This window comes from Monopterus albus, unplaced genomic scaffold, assembly GCF_001952655.1.
Source record: "Monopterus albus unplaced genomic scaffold, M_albus_1.0 scaffold14.1, whole genome shotgun sequence".
In the NCBI taxonomy this organism is placed as follows: domain Eukaryota; kingdom Metazoa; phylum Chordata; class Actinopteri; order Synbranchiformes; family Synbranchidae; genus Monopterus; species Monopterus albus.
The window spans coordinates 431,930-445,747 of record NW_018127894.1 but is presented as its reverse complement, the minus strand read 5'-3'; the positions used below and the strand labels follow the sequence as shown (position 1 = coordinate 445,747).

Genomic DNA, 13,818 nt, shown 5'->3' with positions numbered 1-13,818 from the left:
TGACTCAGCAGAACACAATCTTATTGGAATCAGCCATATTAGGCCATTTTAATAAAATTCTTCCATCTATAGCTACATATGTAACATAGTTCATTTCAGTCTGAGACATAAAAGCTCCAGAAAAGGAAACAATTTGTGGTGCAAATATGTCCACTCCACCAAATACTTCCTGTAGCGTACTTACATTTTGCTCCCTCTAAATGTGACAAAAAGCTGCATAAGGCTGGATGGTTCATTCTTCGAATCTATAGGCTGTTAAACTTGTTTAAATAAAGACTTTTCAGACATTGAAGGTTACATCTGAATGAATTCAGCTGAAGGCTGACTTGTCTTACAGATGCAGTAGCTCTCACTGGTTGTTTGGATGCAGTGCTGCCTCAGAGTCACATGATGGCACATGTGAGACATTTGTTCTGGTGGAGTGACATGACTGAGACCATATAAGCCCATTAGACCAGTCTGTATGGTTCTTATAACTCTTGGTTCCTAAAACTTCTTCACAAAATATAACTTTTGGACACTGGTAACATATTAGGCAATAATTTTTATTTTTAAAATGTTTTACAAAATAATTTAAACATAAAATAAAATTTTATTTAACATAAAAAATAATCAAAAATAATAGTTGTATCCCTGTATGGATACACTGACATGACCTTGGGAATAGTTTAAACCAAGAAACAAAGTTTACTCTTCATAGTGTTTCTAATAATTCTACCTAATTTCTGATAAGCAGGATTAACATGCTATGATTACAATAAGCACAAACAATAAACTCAACAGAAATCACTTTCAGGGTGAGCCGTTCCTTCTTGCCTCACCTTTATGAAAGCATAGCCTGCTCCGTTGTCAGTGATAGTGAGGCCCAGAGCATCTTCAGATTTATAAACTTCTACCTCCTTCTTGATCCCTTTAATGTGGGCAAAAATAAAATCCTCGAGGCCGATCTGGCCCCCCAGCAGCTTCTCCATGTCAATCTTGTGGGTGTTCAGGGTGCAGAAGAGGATCTGTACAAACGTATGCAGCAGACATATGCAGTACATTAACTACTATGTACAAAAAAAAAAGAACATTTTTGATGAGACTGGGCTAAATGAATGAATGGAATCATTTCTAAAAAGGCACAGAAAAATAAAGGACTAGTAGTCAAACTGTGAAGAATAGTCCACATCTTTTATACGCAGTCAAAAAAATGCAGTCCCGTTTTGAGTCACAGCTTGAAAACTGAGCTAGATGCAAAAATAAAAGCATAGATGAAAGAACGCTGTGTCAGTAAGCTAAATACAGGACTCATCAGGGATTTCTGCCTGATATGCAGTTATGCCCTCTCCCACCCCAAGGCGTCATCCATTTATGTCTGTGCGTTTCACCAGGCTGTGTTCTAAGTCCAGCGGCAGGCTCAGCATGTAATGAAGCCACTGGAGGAAATTACCCTTCCCCCAGTGCCAAAGTGTAAAAATCTGCCTTCACACCACGCCGTGCATACTGTATTCACTAATACCAAATGTGAATGTGATGTTATCTATCAATGCAGACACACCGGTGGTAGAGTTGGTGCTAATGTAGAGTAGGCTACGTCAGCCTAACCAAAACACAACGGAAACTCACAGGCTGGAAACGTGAATGAAGCCACTCACGTCAACTCATCACAACTTGGCCGTATTGTAATGTGAACATGCATCACTTTGCCATCACACACCGTCATACCGGCTGCTGCTCTGGTTCTGTTTTATAATGACATTGTGAGACAGCTTTTGCCTCAAGGAGAAATATCGTGACATTTTAATATTGCAAGATCTCGTCGCACGAGATCTTGTCACACCCCTAGCTTTGAGTAAGAGAGCCAGGAATTAGTGGCTGACTTCCAGGTTGCACAGCAGAAAGAGAATGATTCGTGCTGGTTCATCAGGAGGATGACCTTTGTCGCCAATCAGGCTCTGGCAGCAAGGCCTACATTGTTTTCACCCTTTTTTTTTGTGTACCAACAGGCGCTTTTCACACACACACTCTCTAGCTGACACAGCCTCGTGCGTTGCCTTGGGTTACCAGACAATAAAAGAATGGGATTATAGCAGAGGGGGGCCGCAAAGAGAGAACGTGAAAGGGAGTATGGATGATAGAAGAGGCAATGGAGGGGTGTAATGTAGCTGAATTGATGGCTCTCTTCCTTGCTTTTTTCATAACAGACCCCCAACCCTTGCCTCCTCCCACTCCAGGGTTTTACCCGAGAGCAAGCGGGTGGACCGGAGGCAGACGCCTACGCCCGGTTACCAAGGCTGCCGACCACATTAAGCTACTTCTCTGCACAGGCAGCTCTCAGCACTCCTCTCCTCCTGCTGGGCCGACAACGTGTTCACACCGCCGGGTGTAGCTAAATAGCAACTGCCTCTTTTCTGGCAAACTGAACAAGAACAGATACTACACCTCCCACTGCCTGCACTACACTGACCAAGATCTTGATACCCACATGGAAAAGGGCAAGTCAAAGGAGAGGGAGTGCAATCTGTTCAACATCACTCATAACAGAGCTTTTTACTGGCCAGTGCTTTCAAAAGACAAAGAAAAGCATGATGAGAGAATAAACTAAGAAAAGTTGGATTTAAAATATATTTATTTTCTAGTTTTGGAAACAGCAATAATTTTTTTATAACAAAAGTCTGGATCACACCACAACAAGGAAACAGTCAGAACAGGTGGAAACACTTCCTTGTTTTATATACAGTATCTGTAGATAGAATTTTTTTTACCTTTGGACAGTTGGCCAGACAACACAGACATCAGAGGACATCACCTATGACTGTGGATAACAGTCACCTATTTCTAAACTCTTGCCTATCCATAAAAAAAAAAATTTCACCTGGAATTCCACAAAACGACAGCATTGTACAATATTTTAATATTAGAGGTAATGAATTTTTTTCACTGTCCACCTACATATATTACTAGATCATTTCTCCCATGCGTGCTAGAAGAAAAGGAAAAGCCTTTAATAGGATCTCTCTGTGAACTATACCCTGCATTCAAAGAGTCATGACTAAAAGCTTGGGTAACCTGTTTCTTTAGCAACTGAGCCGTGGTTCATTCACAGCCACTTTAGCAGATCCTTTGAAAGACAGAAGAGGGTGAGAAACATTGAACTATATTACACAGCGGAATAATGTTTTTCCCCATTTCCTGTCTTCGTCTGCTGTTATTTCTGTGTTGGGTTTTTTTTTTTTTTTTTTTTTTTTAGGCGTTAACAGGGAATGCTGACGTAAGCCAAGTGTATTCTGGTGTGGCTGTTTTCAACAGAAAAGTGCATTCATCAGCTTTTAAGCCAGTGTAATCATCTACCTGAATGTGGACGACATTCTTCACAGTGACAGAGGGGTGTTAATAAAGGTCGCTCAGAAAAGCAGAGTTTATTGTAAAAAGCCTGTATTAATATGCAAACTTAATATAGTAAATGAAGAATAAAATACTGGAACGAAAGCAAACAAAACCAGGGTTACCATCAGTTTGGCTTTTTGAGATGAAGAGCATTAAAAGCAGCCAAAGGACTGATGAGATTCAGATGGAAATACTGCTTATATGGCTTCAGACCACCTGTCTACTAACTACTCCTTTTGTGTTTTCAATAGTCTGATTCTTTCATCTTGTTTAATAGGACGTCTGAATTACAAAAATGCCACTATCTACAGTCAGCCACAAAGCTTTATTTAAATGGCAGTACATTTAAAAGCACAAACTATATGTTGACTAAAATACTGTGCACATATTTTAGACTGAACATGATACCTGCTAAAAATTTTAGGTACATAATAAGTACAGGTTAAGCCAAGTACATAAGTATAGGTCTAGCTTATGTCAGAATGTAAAAAATATCTGCACTGCACGTTGACTCATGATCACAGTAAAGCAGTACCAAGAGAACTGGAAGAAAACTGTGTTTTATTCTGGTAGGCTGATTGTAACACTAATTTAACACCAGTTTAGCTGAACTACACCTGAATACCTGCACTTCCATGGTTTAAATCTCCTGAAGCATAGATTTTATTTAAAAAAAAAGGCTTATTTTACTAATGTAAGCCTGGTTTAACTGGTAGATTTGCTTTCTAAAACACATTCTGGAAACACTAAGAAGCTACATGTTAGTCAATGTGTTTAAACTTAGTTTTAATAAAGAAACCGTGGGTTTTATTTTTCCACAACAAAGCCAAAAAAGCAGCAGCTCTGAGCACTGGGGAAAATTAATTATTACTATTAAGGCAGGCAGAGGGCAGTTTAGAGTTAAGACTCCTCTGATACATCACCACACCCGTCCCAGACATGTGGTAACAGATTAGTTTTCTCTTTCTGTCCACATGGATCCTCAGAGATACCGATAGAAACCTGGACTCACTTTTGGAAACCTGTTGCTCTGGAGGCTGCAGTGCTGCTGCGAGGACACTTTCCCTTGCATCACTGCTGGTGAACAAACACTTGAATCACTACAAAACCAGATCCAGTCCAGTCACTGGTAAACACACAGACACACACACCTGAGGTCTGTTGCTGCTGCTGCTTCTTCTCACACTCCTCGTTAGCATCACTTTGTTGTCTTGGGCGTGTGGTTACACAGAGGCACACAGGAATAGTTCATGCTCATTTGTTTGTCACATGTGTAATGAAACACAATTAGCAGTAACCACATGTTCACTGGAATCATGATGCAGCAAAATTTCAGAACGTGTTATTAGGGGCCAACACAATATAACTGGGTTGATTTAACACACAAGAAAACGATGGTGTCAACTGTGGAAAAACATTAAGATTACAGCGAAGAATCATGATTTGGCAAAGCCATTATATTGAGAGCTGTTCCTAATGTTTTGTCCACCCCACTTACAAAGAGGAAGGGTGCAGAATCTTAGAAGCACATTTCACTAACTATAACCTCAGCAATAAGCTTTTTAAAAAAAACTGGCCATTATAAGCTTCACAAAGAAAGACCAGGTGGCAGAGCTGTTGCATTATGTTGTATATGTTTACCTAATACAGTGGCCAGGGAGTGCAGATTGTTATCACAAAGATACTATGAATACTGTGATACTGATTTCAGTTGTACTGCTCTGCATCAGAAATGATGTGTCCTGAACACAGTCCTCTGGCTGAAGTGTTTGTCACACTGAACTGGCTGTTCCAGACCTGAGCACACAATGGACTTGGGGCCCTGAAAGTCAGTCCCTCATGTTCTTGTCCTGATGAATTCGAGACCTTAACAGTCTGTACATTCATGAAAAAAAAAAAGACTCCAAGAATCAAGGCAAACATTTTCATCTAAACTACTGTATGTGATATAGACAACTAAGCACCCTGAACTGTAGTTCATCTTCATGCTTTCTTGGATTTTATAACAACTAGGAAGCGAAGGCAGACACCCAACTAATACAAACAGCAGACTCAAGCTCCATCAAATGAGACTGTTTCACCTTGTCCCCCAATTAAGAAATGTCTGGTTGCAAACATGGAAGCACGACAACCTGGAAAACAAAACCCAAGATGTGTGGTTCTGTCACACGACTGCAGCCGAGATATTCAAACTCTAAGCAAATGACTGTGTGCTTTCTGGTGAGTGCGCTCACTGCAACAAATGGACAAGACCGAAGTCACAGCGCCACACCTACACAGCTGTAGCGACAATAACTAGACTTTGACCTGAGCAGAAAGAGCACATGATACAACACATTCTTTATCTAAAAACTCTAACATTTCATGTATACTCTTGCTAAAATGCATAGAGTGGACTGACATTATATAATATATGCGAGTCTACAGTACACTCTTCAGTAAGATGATGCCAGACAGATTACTTTCCATCAGTTCTGCTTCCTAAATAAAGTGACTGACTATGAACTTTGCTGTAACTTAAAGATACTCTACCTAATTTCTTCGGCGGCCACAAGATCAACTGAGACTCAAACACAAACTGACACCATGAGCTGCTCCTAAACACAATCACGCCCTGTTTCCTAGCAACAATGTGAACTACGGATGCCTGGTTGCAACAAAATGCAGCCTCCAGTCTGAAGCTAGCATTAGCTGATTCTCAAGTAAATTTGTCAATCCAGTAGGAAGCTCTGGTTACTGCTAATATGACACAAAGCACTAATGTTACATGAAGCTCGAATTACTCCCAAATTAAAATCATATTAATTCAACATAAAGGTAAAATCATGACCATGTTATCAAAACCAACAGTATTAGCTAACACATCCAGAAGAACGCCACATCTGAATCAAATCAGTTCTTTAGCTGCTTTTAACTTGGGCTTTGGGGAAAAAGTGATGGCATTTTCTTATAGAACAGATGATTGAGTAATAATTGTTAGTTGCCACTGGGTAGTGTTTCATATTTTTGGCCCTATGTTTCAGAAGTAGTAAGCTATGGAACTAAGATATAAACTTTAATTCCTACAGGGTCTCATTTTAAATAAGGTCGGGTGCTATTTAGATATTTTAAAGATACAATCAAGGTAAAATTATTGATTCAGCTAAAACAGATGTTGTGGTTTATGTCAGAATTATTGTGAGCTCAATTTATTTTCACAGCCTGGAGGCAGTTCTTACTTGGAAATGATTGAAACATTTTCTCTCAGACTTTTTACACAGCTGTGCTTCTTGTTAACTGAACTCTAACAGTTTAAGAATTTGATTAAATCCAATAATGCTTTATTTTGTTTGCCTTGCCTCAATAACAATGGACCCAGCTGTGCAGAGCGAACGCCTACACTTGGCTAAAATGTCTCCTGTGAAAACACAACTCATTTAACACCCATCAAGCAACCACCGCACTTTCTTGTGCAGCACACTCGGGTAAACTGGAGGACAAAACAGTTGCACAGAAACCATGACTGTGGTTGTTTGTAGCTCTATGACGCTGAGGTTACACAAAACTTGGCTGGGACTGATATGAATTATGTAATGAACAATGGTGTTGTCTTCCTTGTGCTCGTTGCCTCTGATAGGTTACACGTTTCTTTCCAGACAGACTTCACACTGCACTAAAGCATGTCTGGTTTCACTGTGAGCATCTATTGTTGTGCTTTCATTAGGCAGTCGATCTTAAAGGTGCATTAACTACGATTTCACACATTGATAAATCAAGTGAAAATGGGACAGGACGTGGTGTCTCTCAGCTATACTTCCCCCTCCATGATACTCTGCTGCCTACAGCACTCCTGTTGTTATTCCAGCTTCTCCACCTTGTGTTGTCAAAGTACTGTCTATAAATAAACACCACCTGAAGTGAAAGTTATAAGAAGTATATATTGGAACAGTGAGTAGTCATTTCACACATCTGGCTATAGAGGAGCTCTTGGTGCTAAAAGTCTGAAATAGTGGTTGCCTGACCGCAGAGCTCGCCTTCTTTTGCAAGGAGAGAGTGGGACAAAGAAAGAGCAAAAAAAAAAAAAAACACAGGGTTAACGACAGTTTGGTTTTGGAGATGAGGTGCCTGTTTTGTCTGATCAACAATCCAAAATCTAAAGAAAATTCATCTCCAATGATGACAAATAGATAAAAGAAGCAAATCCTCCAACTGAAAAAGCTGAAACCTGGGAATAAGTGGCAGTTTTACTTAGAAAATGACTTCATCAAATAATTATTACCAAAATAGCTGCTGATAATGTTTCTGTCTAATCTGCAGTTTTACAAGTATCCGCAAAATTAAACCCTTGACTAGTTGTAGTTGTTGTTATAAGTGTTTTAGAGAGGTGCTGATTAAAATGTACAGGCATTAGAAGATATGAAGTTGAACTGTATACCACTAATAAAGTATTAGGAACAACTCTGAGTATAATAATGAAGAAAAGTATAAAAACATCACACAAACACAAAACCTAGGTATCATAAAGTACTGACACCAGCCCCCAGCTTTACTTTAAGACTTCCTACTTTATCCCTGAAAAGCTGAGATTTGTTGGGAAATAAGGCTTTCAATGACCACATTGGCATTTTTTTTGTGATGCCTGACACAGGTCACGTTCAGTCAACATAGACACCACAGTGATGGCGTTTATGGAGGGAGGAACTACTCTCCTGGGTGCTCCGGGACACCTCTGGCTGTGCCTGAGGCAAGTTATGTGCTTAGATTTGAGGCTGTGCCCACGGAGCCGGACGCGTGGGATTTCCTGTGGCTAAAACTGCAGAGCCCGGTTACTAACACTATTACATCAAACTCCCAACCTCTGTCTGTCTTTGTCTCTGTGTAACTATCTGTGGCACATTTCTGAACAGGCCAGCCTACTCAGAGACAAAGATACCTTCTGCATCTACTCTACACCAAAGAATTCCAATGTGATACTAACTGCTCAACAAAACAACCTGAGATATTGATATTTGCATCATTATTTTTTTCCCAGCAAGCACTGAGGCATTACTTATTCAGGCAGCAATTTATTTTGTCTCAATTCAACCAACATAAGCACGATTCTCTGCTGATCCCTGTACCGTAGTTTTTCTCGTCTCCCTAAATGCACTAAGGCAGTTTCTGTATTAAAACAATTCCAGACAGAGACAGAATGTTGATAGATGTGATGGAAGAGTACCTGCAGAAAAATGGCTGGTGTCCTATTCTCACTGAGGATACATTTCTGCCATCAAGAGAAGCAGTTCTCCACTTATCAAATGTACATAGCTGTGTGCGTCACCGTGTTCAAACGACACCGAGACAAATTCCTTTCCACTTACTGAAAGAAGCAACTGTATCTCTTTGTTTCAAGAGAGGAAGGAGGTTCACATCTCCAGCAGCACATCAGGCTGATAACAGGACATCACTGCAGCCTATCCAGTCATATTCAGGCTGACAAAAGCCAAACATGTCACTCACACTTTCTTTTGAAAAGAGGAGCTCAAGTCCGAGCTCAGACGAAGATGCTGAATCCACTTTTGTTTTCAAGACTTCCATGTAGTCATGCACCTGCTGCTCTTGCTTCTGACATGAATTTGTCAGATATCCAGTGACTGCATAATGACGATAAGAAGCAAGACATTTCTCAGTCATGTAGGGTTGAAGGTGTACAGGCTGGCAGAGACCTGGCAGGGTGTGCCTTTACGAACACTGACTAGCTCTGACATGAGACAATCAAAGATGACAAAACTATTTACACAAACTTTCACATCAAGTATCAATCCTTCAGTGGTGGATGAAGTATTCAGTTCTCTCTCTACTTAAGTAAAAGTAACAATATCACAGCATACAAACACTCCATTATGACAACAGGTCTTGCATTTTAAAATGTACTTTAAGTATTACCAGGAAAATGTATTAAAATGAGAGTACTTAATCGGCCGACCTAACCTGCCGCTCAACATTCACAGCTCCCAACCCCGATTCTCTTTCCTGCAGGTGGTGGGTCCACAGGGCGGTGGCCCCATGTCACTTCTTCAGGCTGTGCCCAACCAGACCCCATGAGCCAAGACCAGATAAAACCTAAAGCCGTTGAGTTAATCATAAAACACAGCGGAAACTAGAAAATAAAAGATTTCCGTCTCACAAATGATTGATATGCATCATTTCAGCTGCCTCGATTGTGACTGTGTGTCTGTTTCACATATAACTAAGAATGTTTTACAGTGTTTCACAGGCATGTATTTGCACAACTGCTTACTTATTTCCTAAAGGGCCCCTCATTTTAGTGCATTCTTCCAAAAAAAAAAAAAACATTTTATAGTGGGCTGAGCACCTAAACTGTTGCGAAAAGGTGGGTCCACTGTATGTCACATCATCCTACATCGTAATCTTGTGTGTGCCTATCAGTTAATATGACTGCATGCAGTTCAGACTCGTATCCTGTTAAAAGTAAATGTTACTAGTTTGACTTGCTAACATTATGGGTACTTGTTCAGACATGAAGCAGACACAATCAGGTCCGTTAGATTAATGTAAAGGAGTGTAGTTCTATATAGAGTGGTGGTCAACAAGGGCCCAAAACAAATCTCTGCCCTGGGGCTCCTGAAAAGGTTAATGCGCCAATGACCACTGGTAACATTACTAGGTAACATTAGCCTAAACAAGTCTAGTTAAACACTTCCCGTACTGTGAGTAAAAGTGAGCTTTAAGCCCTGTACGACACTAAATCACATGACCTTTTATCCCCTTCAACTACAGGTGAGCTCTTACCTCAGGTGCGCTTATATTAAACGCGTGTGCTATTTTCGCGTACAGCTCCTTGACGTTAGTGAACCCCTCGATCCTGCCGGTGGGGCTTCCGTGTGCCAGCTGCGTGTGAAACACCAGCCTGGGCCGCAGGTTGGCAGGTGGAGGCGGGAGCCCCGCTCCGTTCACGGCGGATTTATTCTGGCTGCCAGCACCTGCGTGTCCGCCGCTGACCTCCTCGTTTTCCACCAAATTCTCCTTGGTCGACTTGTTTTTCTTCCTCCATGGTCCCAAAGGCATTTTTGATGTCTCCGTTTGTTTTTCGACGTGTAAAAACAACAGGTCCGATCCGCTGCTGTAACACTGAAGTACCTGTTGGGTTCCGATCCCAACAGTCGTGGTTGTCCTTATTTACTTCCTTCTTTCCTTCTACCTTTTCACGGTTTCTTCCTTACCTTCCGCCAACTCTTTTCCCTTCCTCACCTGCCCACAGCCCAGACTTTGTTCTTCGATGGTGACTCGGCCCTCACTTGAAAAAAATGAGCGTTAATATTCAACAGATAACGTCAGGTGCTTGGTAAACTCTGACACAACCTCCTGGCTGCTCCCCTGCTAACAATAGCTACTCTGTTTGTTTCTCAGCGTGCCGCGGGACGCAGGCGCAGTGGGACGCGCCCGGGCTCCACAAGGGAGAGCAGCCCCCGGGCTCCGGCGCAAAGGGTCCAGACGTGGACGCACAGGGGCCTGCACCTTAAAACAATTATTCAGACATTTTATTAAGAACATGCTGAACGTTATTATAAGTTAAAGTAAAGTTGAAGTTACATCAGTGGTGGAAGAAGTACTCTTAGAATGGTTAAAATACTTGTATGCACCGTTTTCGCATGAAAATTAAGAATTGCCAAGTTGCATCAGTTTAAATAGAGTACATCCGATATAGTGATTGCCGCCAGGCTTGTAAAGTAACACTGAGCAGGAGCTGGCCTGTTTACTCTCCACCCTTCCTGGATAATAGTGACTCATCATTTGCACAAATCTTTGATACATGTTGATGTACATGTAAGAGCAAATAACCTGAATGACATGTAGAAAGACAGCTAGATAGACAGACATCAACCCATAGGGGTGTTAATAAATAATATAAAAATATTATACTTGTCTGGAATAGTAAATTAAAATGGATGTTGCATGCATTACCCATCATCATATGGTTTTACTGAAGCCCAAACACTAAGAAATACCATTTTAATGCCACACTTTCTGCTGTCAATGTGAAAACTAATAAGTAGAGATGTCAGCTGTGAAGTGTTCCTCTCTGATTTGGACCCTCCTCTCTGTGGGCCCATGGCCTTGATGAGTGATGTGGCGTCCCCTGGTGGGAAAATGTAATGGCCTCTATGTTGGCAGGTGATGCAGCAGCAGCTGCTACCAGACAGCTATATTTATACATTCATAGTTCTGCCATTAGTAAACTTTAAGCCTTGAATTCAGTCATTATATTTTTAATATTGATCTTTGCACAAAAATATTTACCATAGAAGTTTTACAACAACAAAATATTCACATTTGAATACTGTCTTTCTGAAGAGCCATTTAATTTCCTGGTGCTGCACAGAACCCATTTTGAGTAATATTGCTATGTAGGGTTACTATAAATAGGCCTCAGCAGTATTAGTCTGATTAGTGTTAATACAGTGTTTATTTCATGGGGGTGGGTTCACTGACTGTCTCTCCATGACTGAAACAGCTCAAGATCAGTCTGTGTGGAAATATTTATTTTAAAATTCAAGTCTAAGATCTTCACAAATGTCTGATATGCACACATGCTAAACCAGCTGAATTCATTCTGTCCATTTTCTCTTGAATAACCTGTACACAACTTTTAAGACTCTCTCCAAATGCAAGCTTGTATGTCTTCATGACAAAATAAACATGAATAACAGTTAAATAATTTCAGTAATGAAGTGTGTCAAATATAAACAAGAGCATGAAAGTGTAATGTTTGGCACTGAAGTTATCCCTGGATCACTGGGACTTTTTTGGCAACTGCAGACTCATTCACAGCCAAATATTTTCAACAAGCAAAAAAATAAAGTAAGTGTGGCAAAGATCCACATATATAAAATGTGTACTTTCTATCAACAACCCAAACAGTCTGTCGCTTGTTCTTGTATCAACTTGGCAGCATGCATGGTATTTATAAAAATGCCAAATAGCTCAAAAATAGATATTGCACATTTGTCAGGGGATCCACCTGTGAGCTGTCAGAACTATCCTTGCATGTGTGTGTTTGGTACCCAGGGTGAGCGCTGTCATGCCGTTATCTCCCCTCTTTTAGTCTGCGTCCTTCATGCTAAGCAGGTAAATGTCGTTTCAGAACATCCTTGGCGTTGCCAGGCAACGTCTCAGGAAAGTTCACGTCAAACTCCACCACCAGATCTCCTCTCTGCTCTGGGTTTTTGGGTAACGGGAGACCCTGCCCGGCAACAGTCTTTCTCATGCCAGGTTTAATGACATCTGTGATCTTCATGTTGCACGTCTTCCCATCTATCGTTGACACGGTAACCGAGCAGCCGCACAACGACTGCAAAGACAGGAATATGGATGTACAGTAAGAGTGAGGAACAGCAACCCACACATGATTTACTGCAGATCTACTGAGACTTATGCAAAAATATGTACAGATGAGTGACAAATGAAAGGAAAAACCAACCAAGTGTCTCATTAAGGTGCTGGGCCACCACGTGCCACCAGAACAGCTTCAGTGCATCTTGGCATTGACTCTACAAGTCTCTGAACTCTACTGGAGGGATGAACACCATTCTACTCACCAGAACAGGTGGTCGTATGGGATATGGAGGGAAAGACAACCCCTGTCCCTGTTCAAGGACAAGCTTTGAATGTGAACAAGCTCCTTGTTTTCTTAATCCTCCTTTCCTGTCTATCTGATGATGATCCTGAGATACTGGGGCAAACCCTGGAGAAAGCTAGTAAGTGGTCTTGCAAAAGTCATGAATGACCTTTTATATTGATAAAATGTTCACTTAGCTGTATGTCTTAGCACAAAAGACTTTTCCTATTTGGCTGGCACTTTCTAATTCCTGTCACACAAGAAAGTGAGCCTTGTGATTGAAAACATTTATCTTAAACTGCCGTTTAATCTTATGATTTCTCAGTGTGATTCATGTCATGGAGAGCTGATCTGCGTTTATTTGCATCAAGCAGTCAGATATTCAGAGACGAAGTAGTGACATCCATCTCTGAGCACTGAGGTGAGTAGGAGGAACCATATAAGTGCATCTTGCACTGAGTGAGTGTGGGTGGCCGCCTCCTCTGTGCCCTCCCTGTGATACCACTCCTATTTCTCAGTGTTGATGAGCCAGATTACCTAAATGCGCATCCAAAGTGTGTGTGTAGTTCAGTACTATGCTCATTCAGTGCCTGTACTTTTGAAGCACACTGATTACAGTGCATTGATTGTGACCCGGTTTTTCAGTGCTTTAAAGCAGCACTCTCATCTAAATGTGACCATGTTCCGAATCTCCCTGTGTGTGTGACTAATTCATCTATCAGACTCTATTAAGGCTGCTACACTCATTCAAAGTGGGCCCCGAAATACAAAATGTCTCACCTGTCGTAAGCTCACGCGAACAGGATACACAATGTTGGAGCCTTCCCGCCTAAAGTGAGGGTGTGGTTTGT

At 41.1% G+C, this 13,818-nt stretch overlaps 2 protein-coding genes across 2 annotated transcripts in view; both read right to left on the bottom strand.

The window, feature by feature from the left end:
* gipc2 (GIPC PDZ domain containing family, member 2) overlaps positions 1 to 10,895 on the bottom strand; it is a 13,653-nt gene extending 2,758 nt beyond the window's left edge. The window contains exons 1-2 of the mRNA XM_020591304.1: positions 10,141 to 10,895; positions 822 to 1,007 (exon numbers count right to left, since the gene is read on the bottom strand). Coding sequence (XP_020446960.1) covers positions 822 to 1,007; positions 10,141 to 10,416 — 462 coding nt within the window. The 5' untranslated portion in view covers positions 10,417 to 10,895. The remainder of the gene's footprint in view (positions 1 to 821; positions 1,008 to 10,140) is intronic.
* A 392-nt stretch (positions 10,896 to 11,287) lies between these two features.
* dnajb4 (DnaJ heat shock protein family (Hsp40) member B4) overlaps positions 11,288 to 13,818 on the bottom strand; it is a 5,092-nt gene continuing 2,561 nt past the window's right edge. Inside the window, 2 exon segments of the mRNA XM_020591303.1 lie at positions 11,288 to 12,700; positions 13,748 to 13,818. The exon segment at positions 13,748 to 13,818 is cut by the window's right edge and continues 27 nt beyond it. Of these exon segments, the coding sequence (XP_020446959.1) occupies positions 12,470 to 12,700; positions 13,748 to 13,818 (302 nt within the window). The 3' untranslated portion in view covers positions 11,288 to 12,469.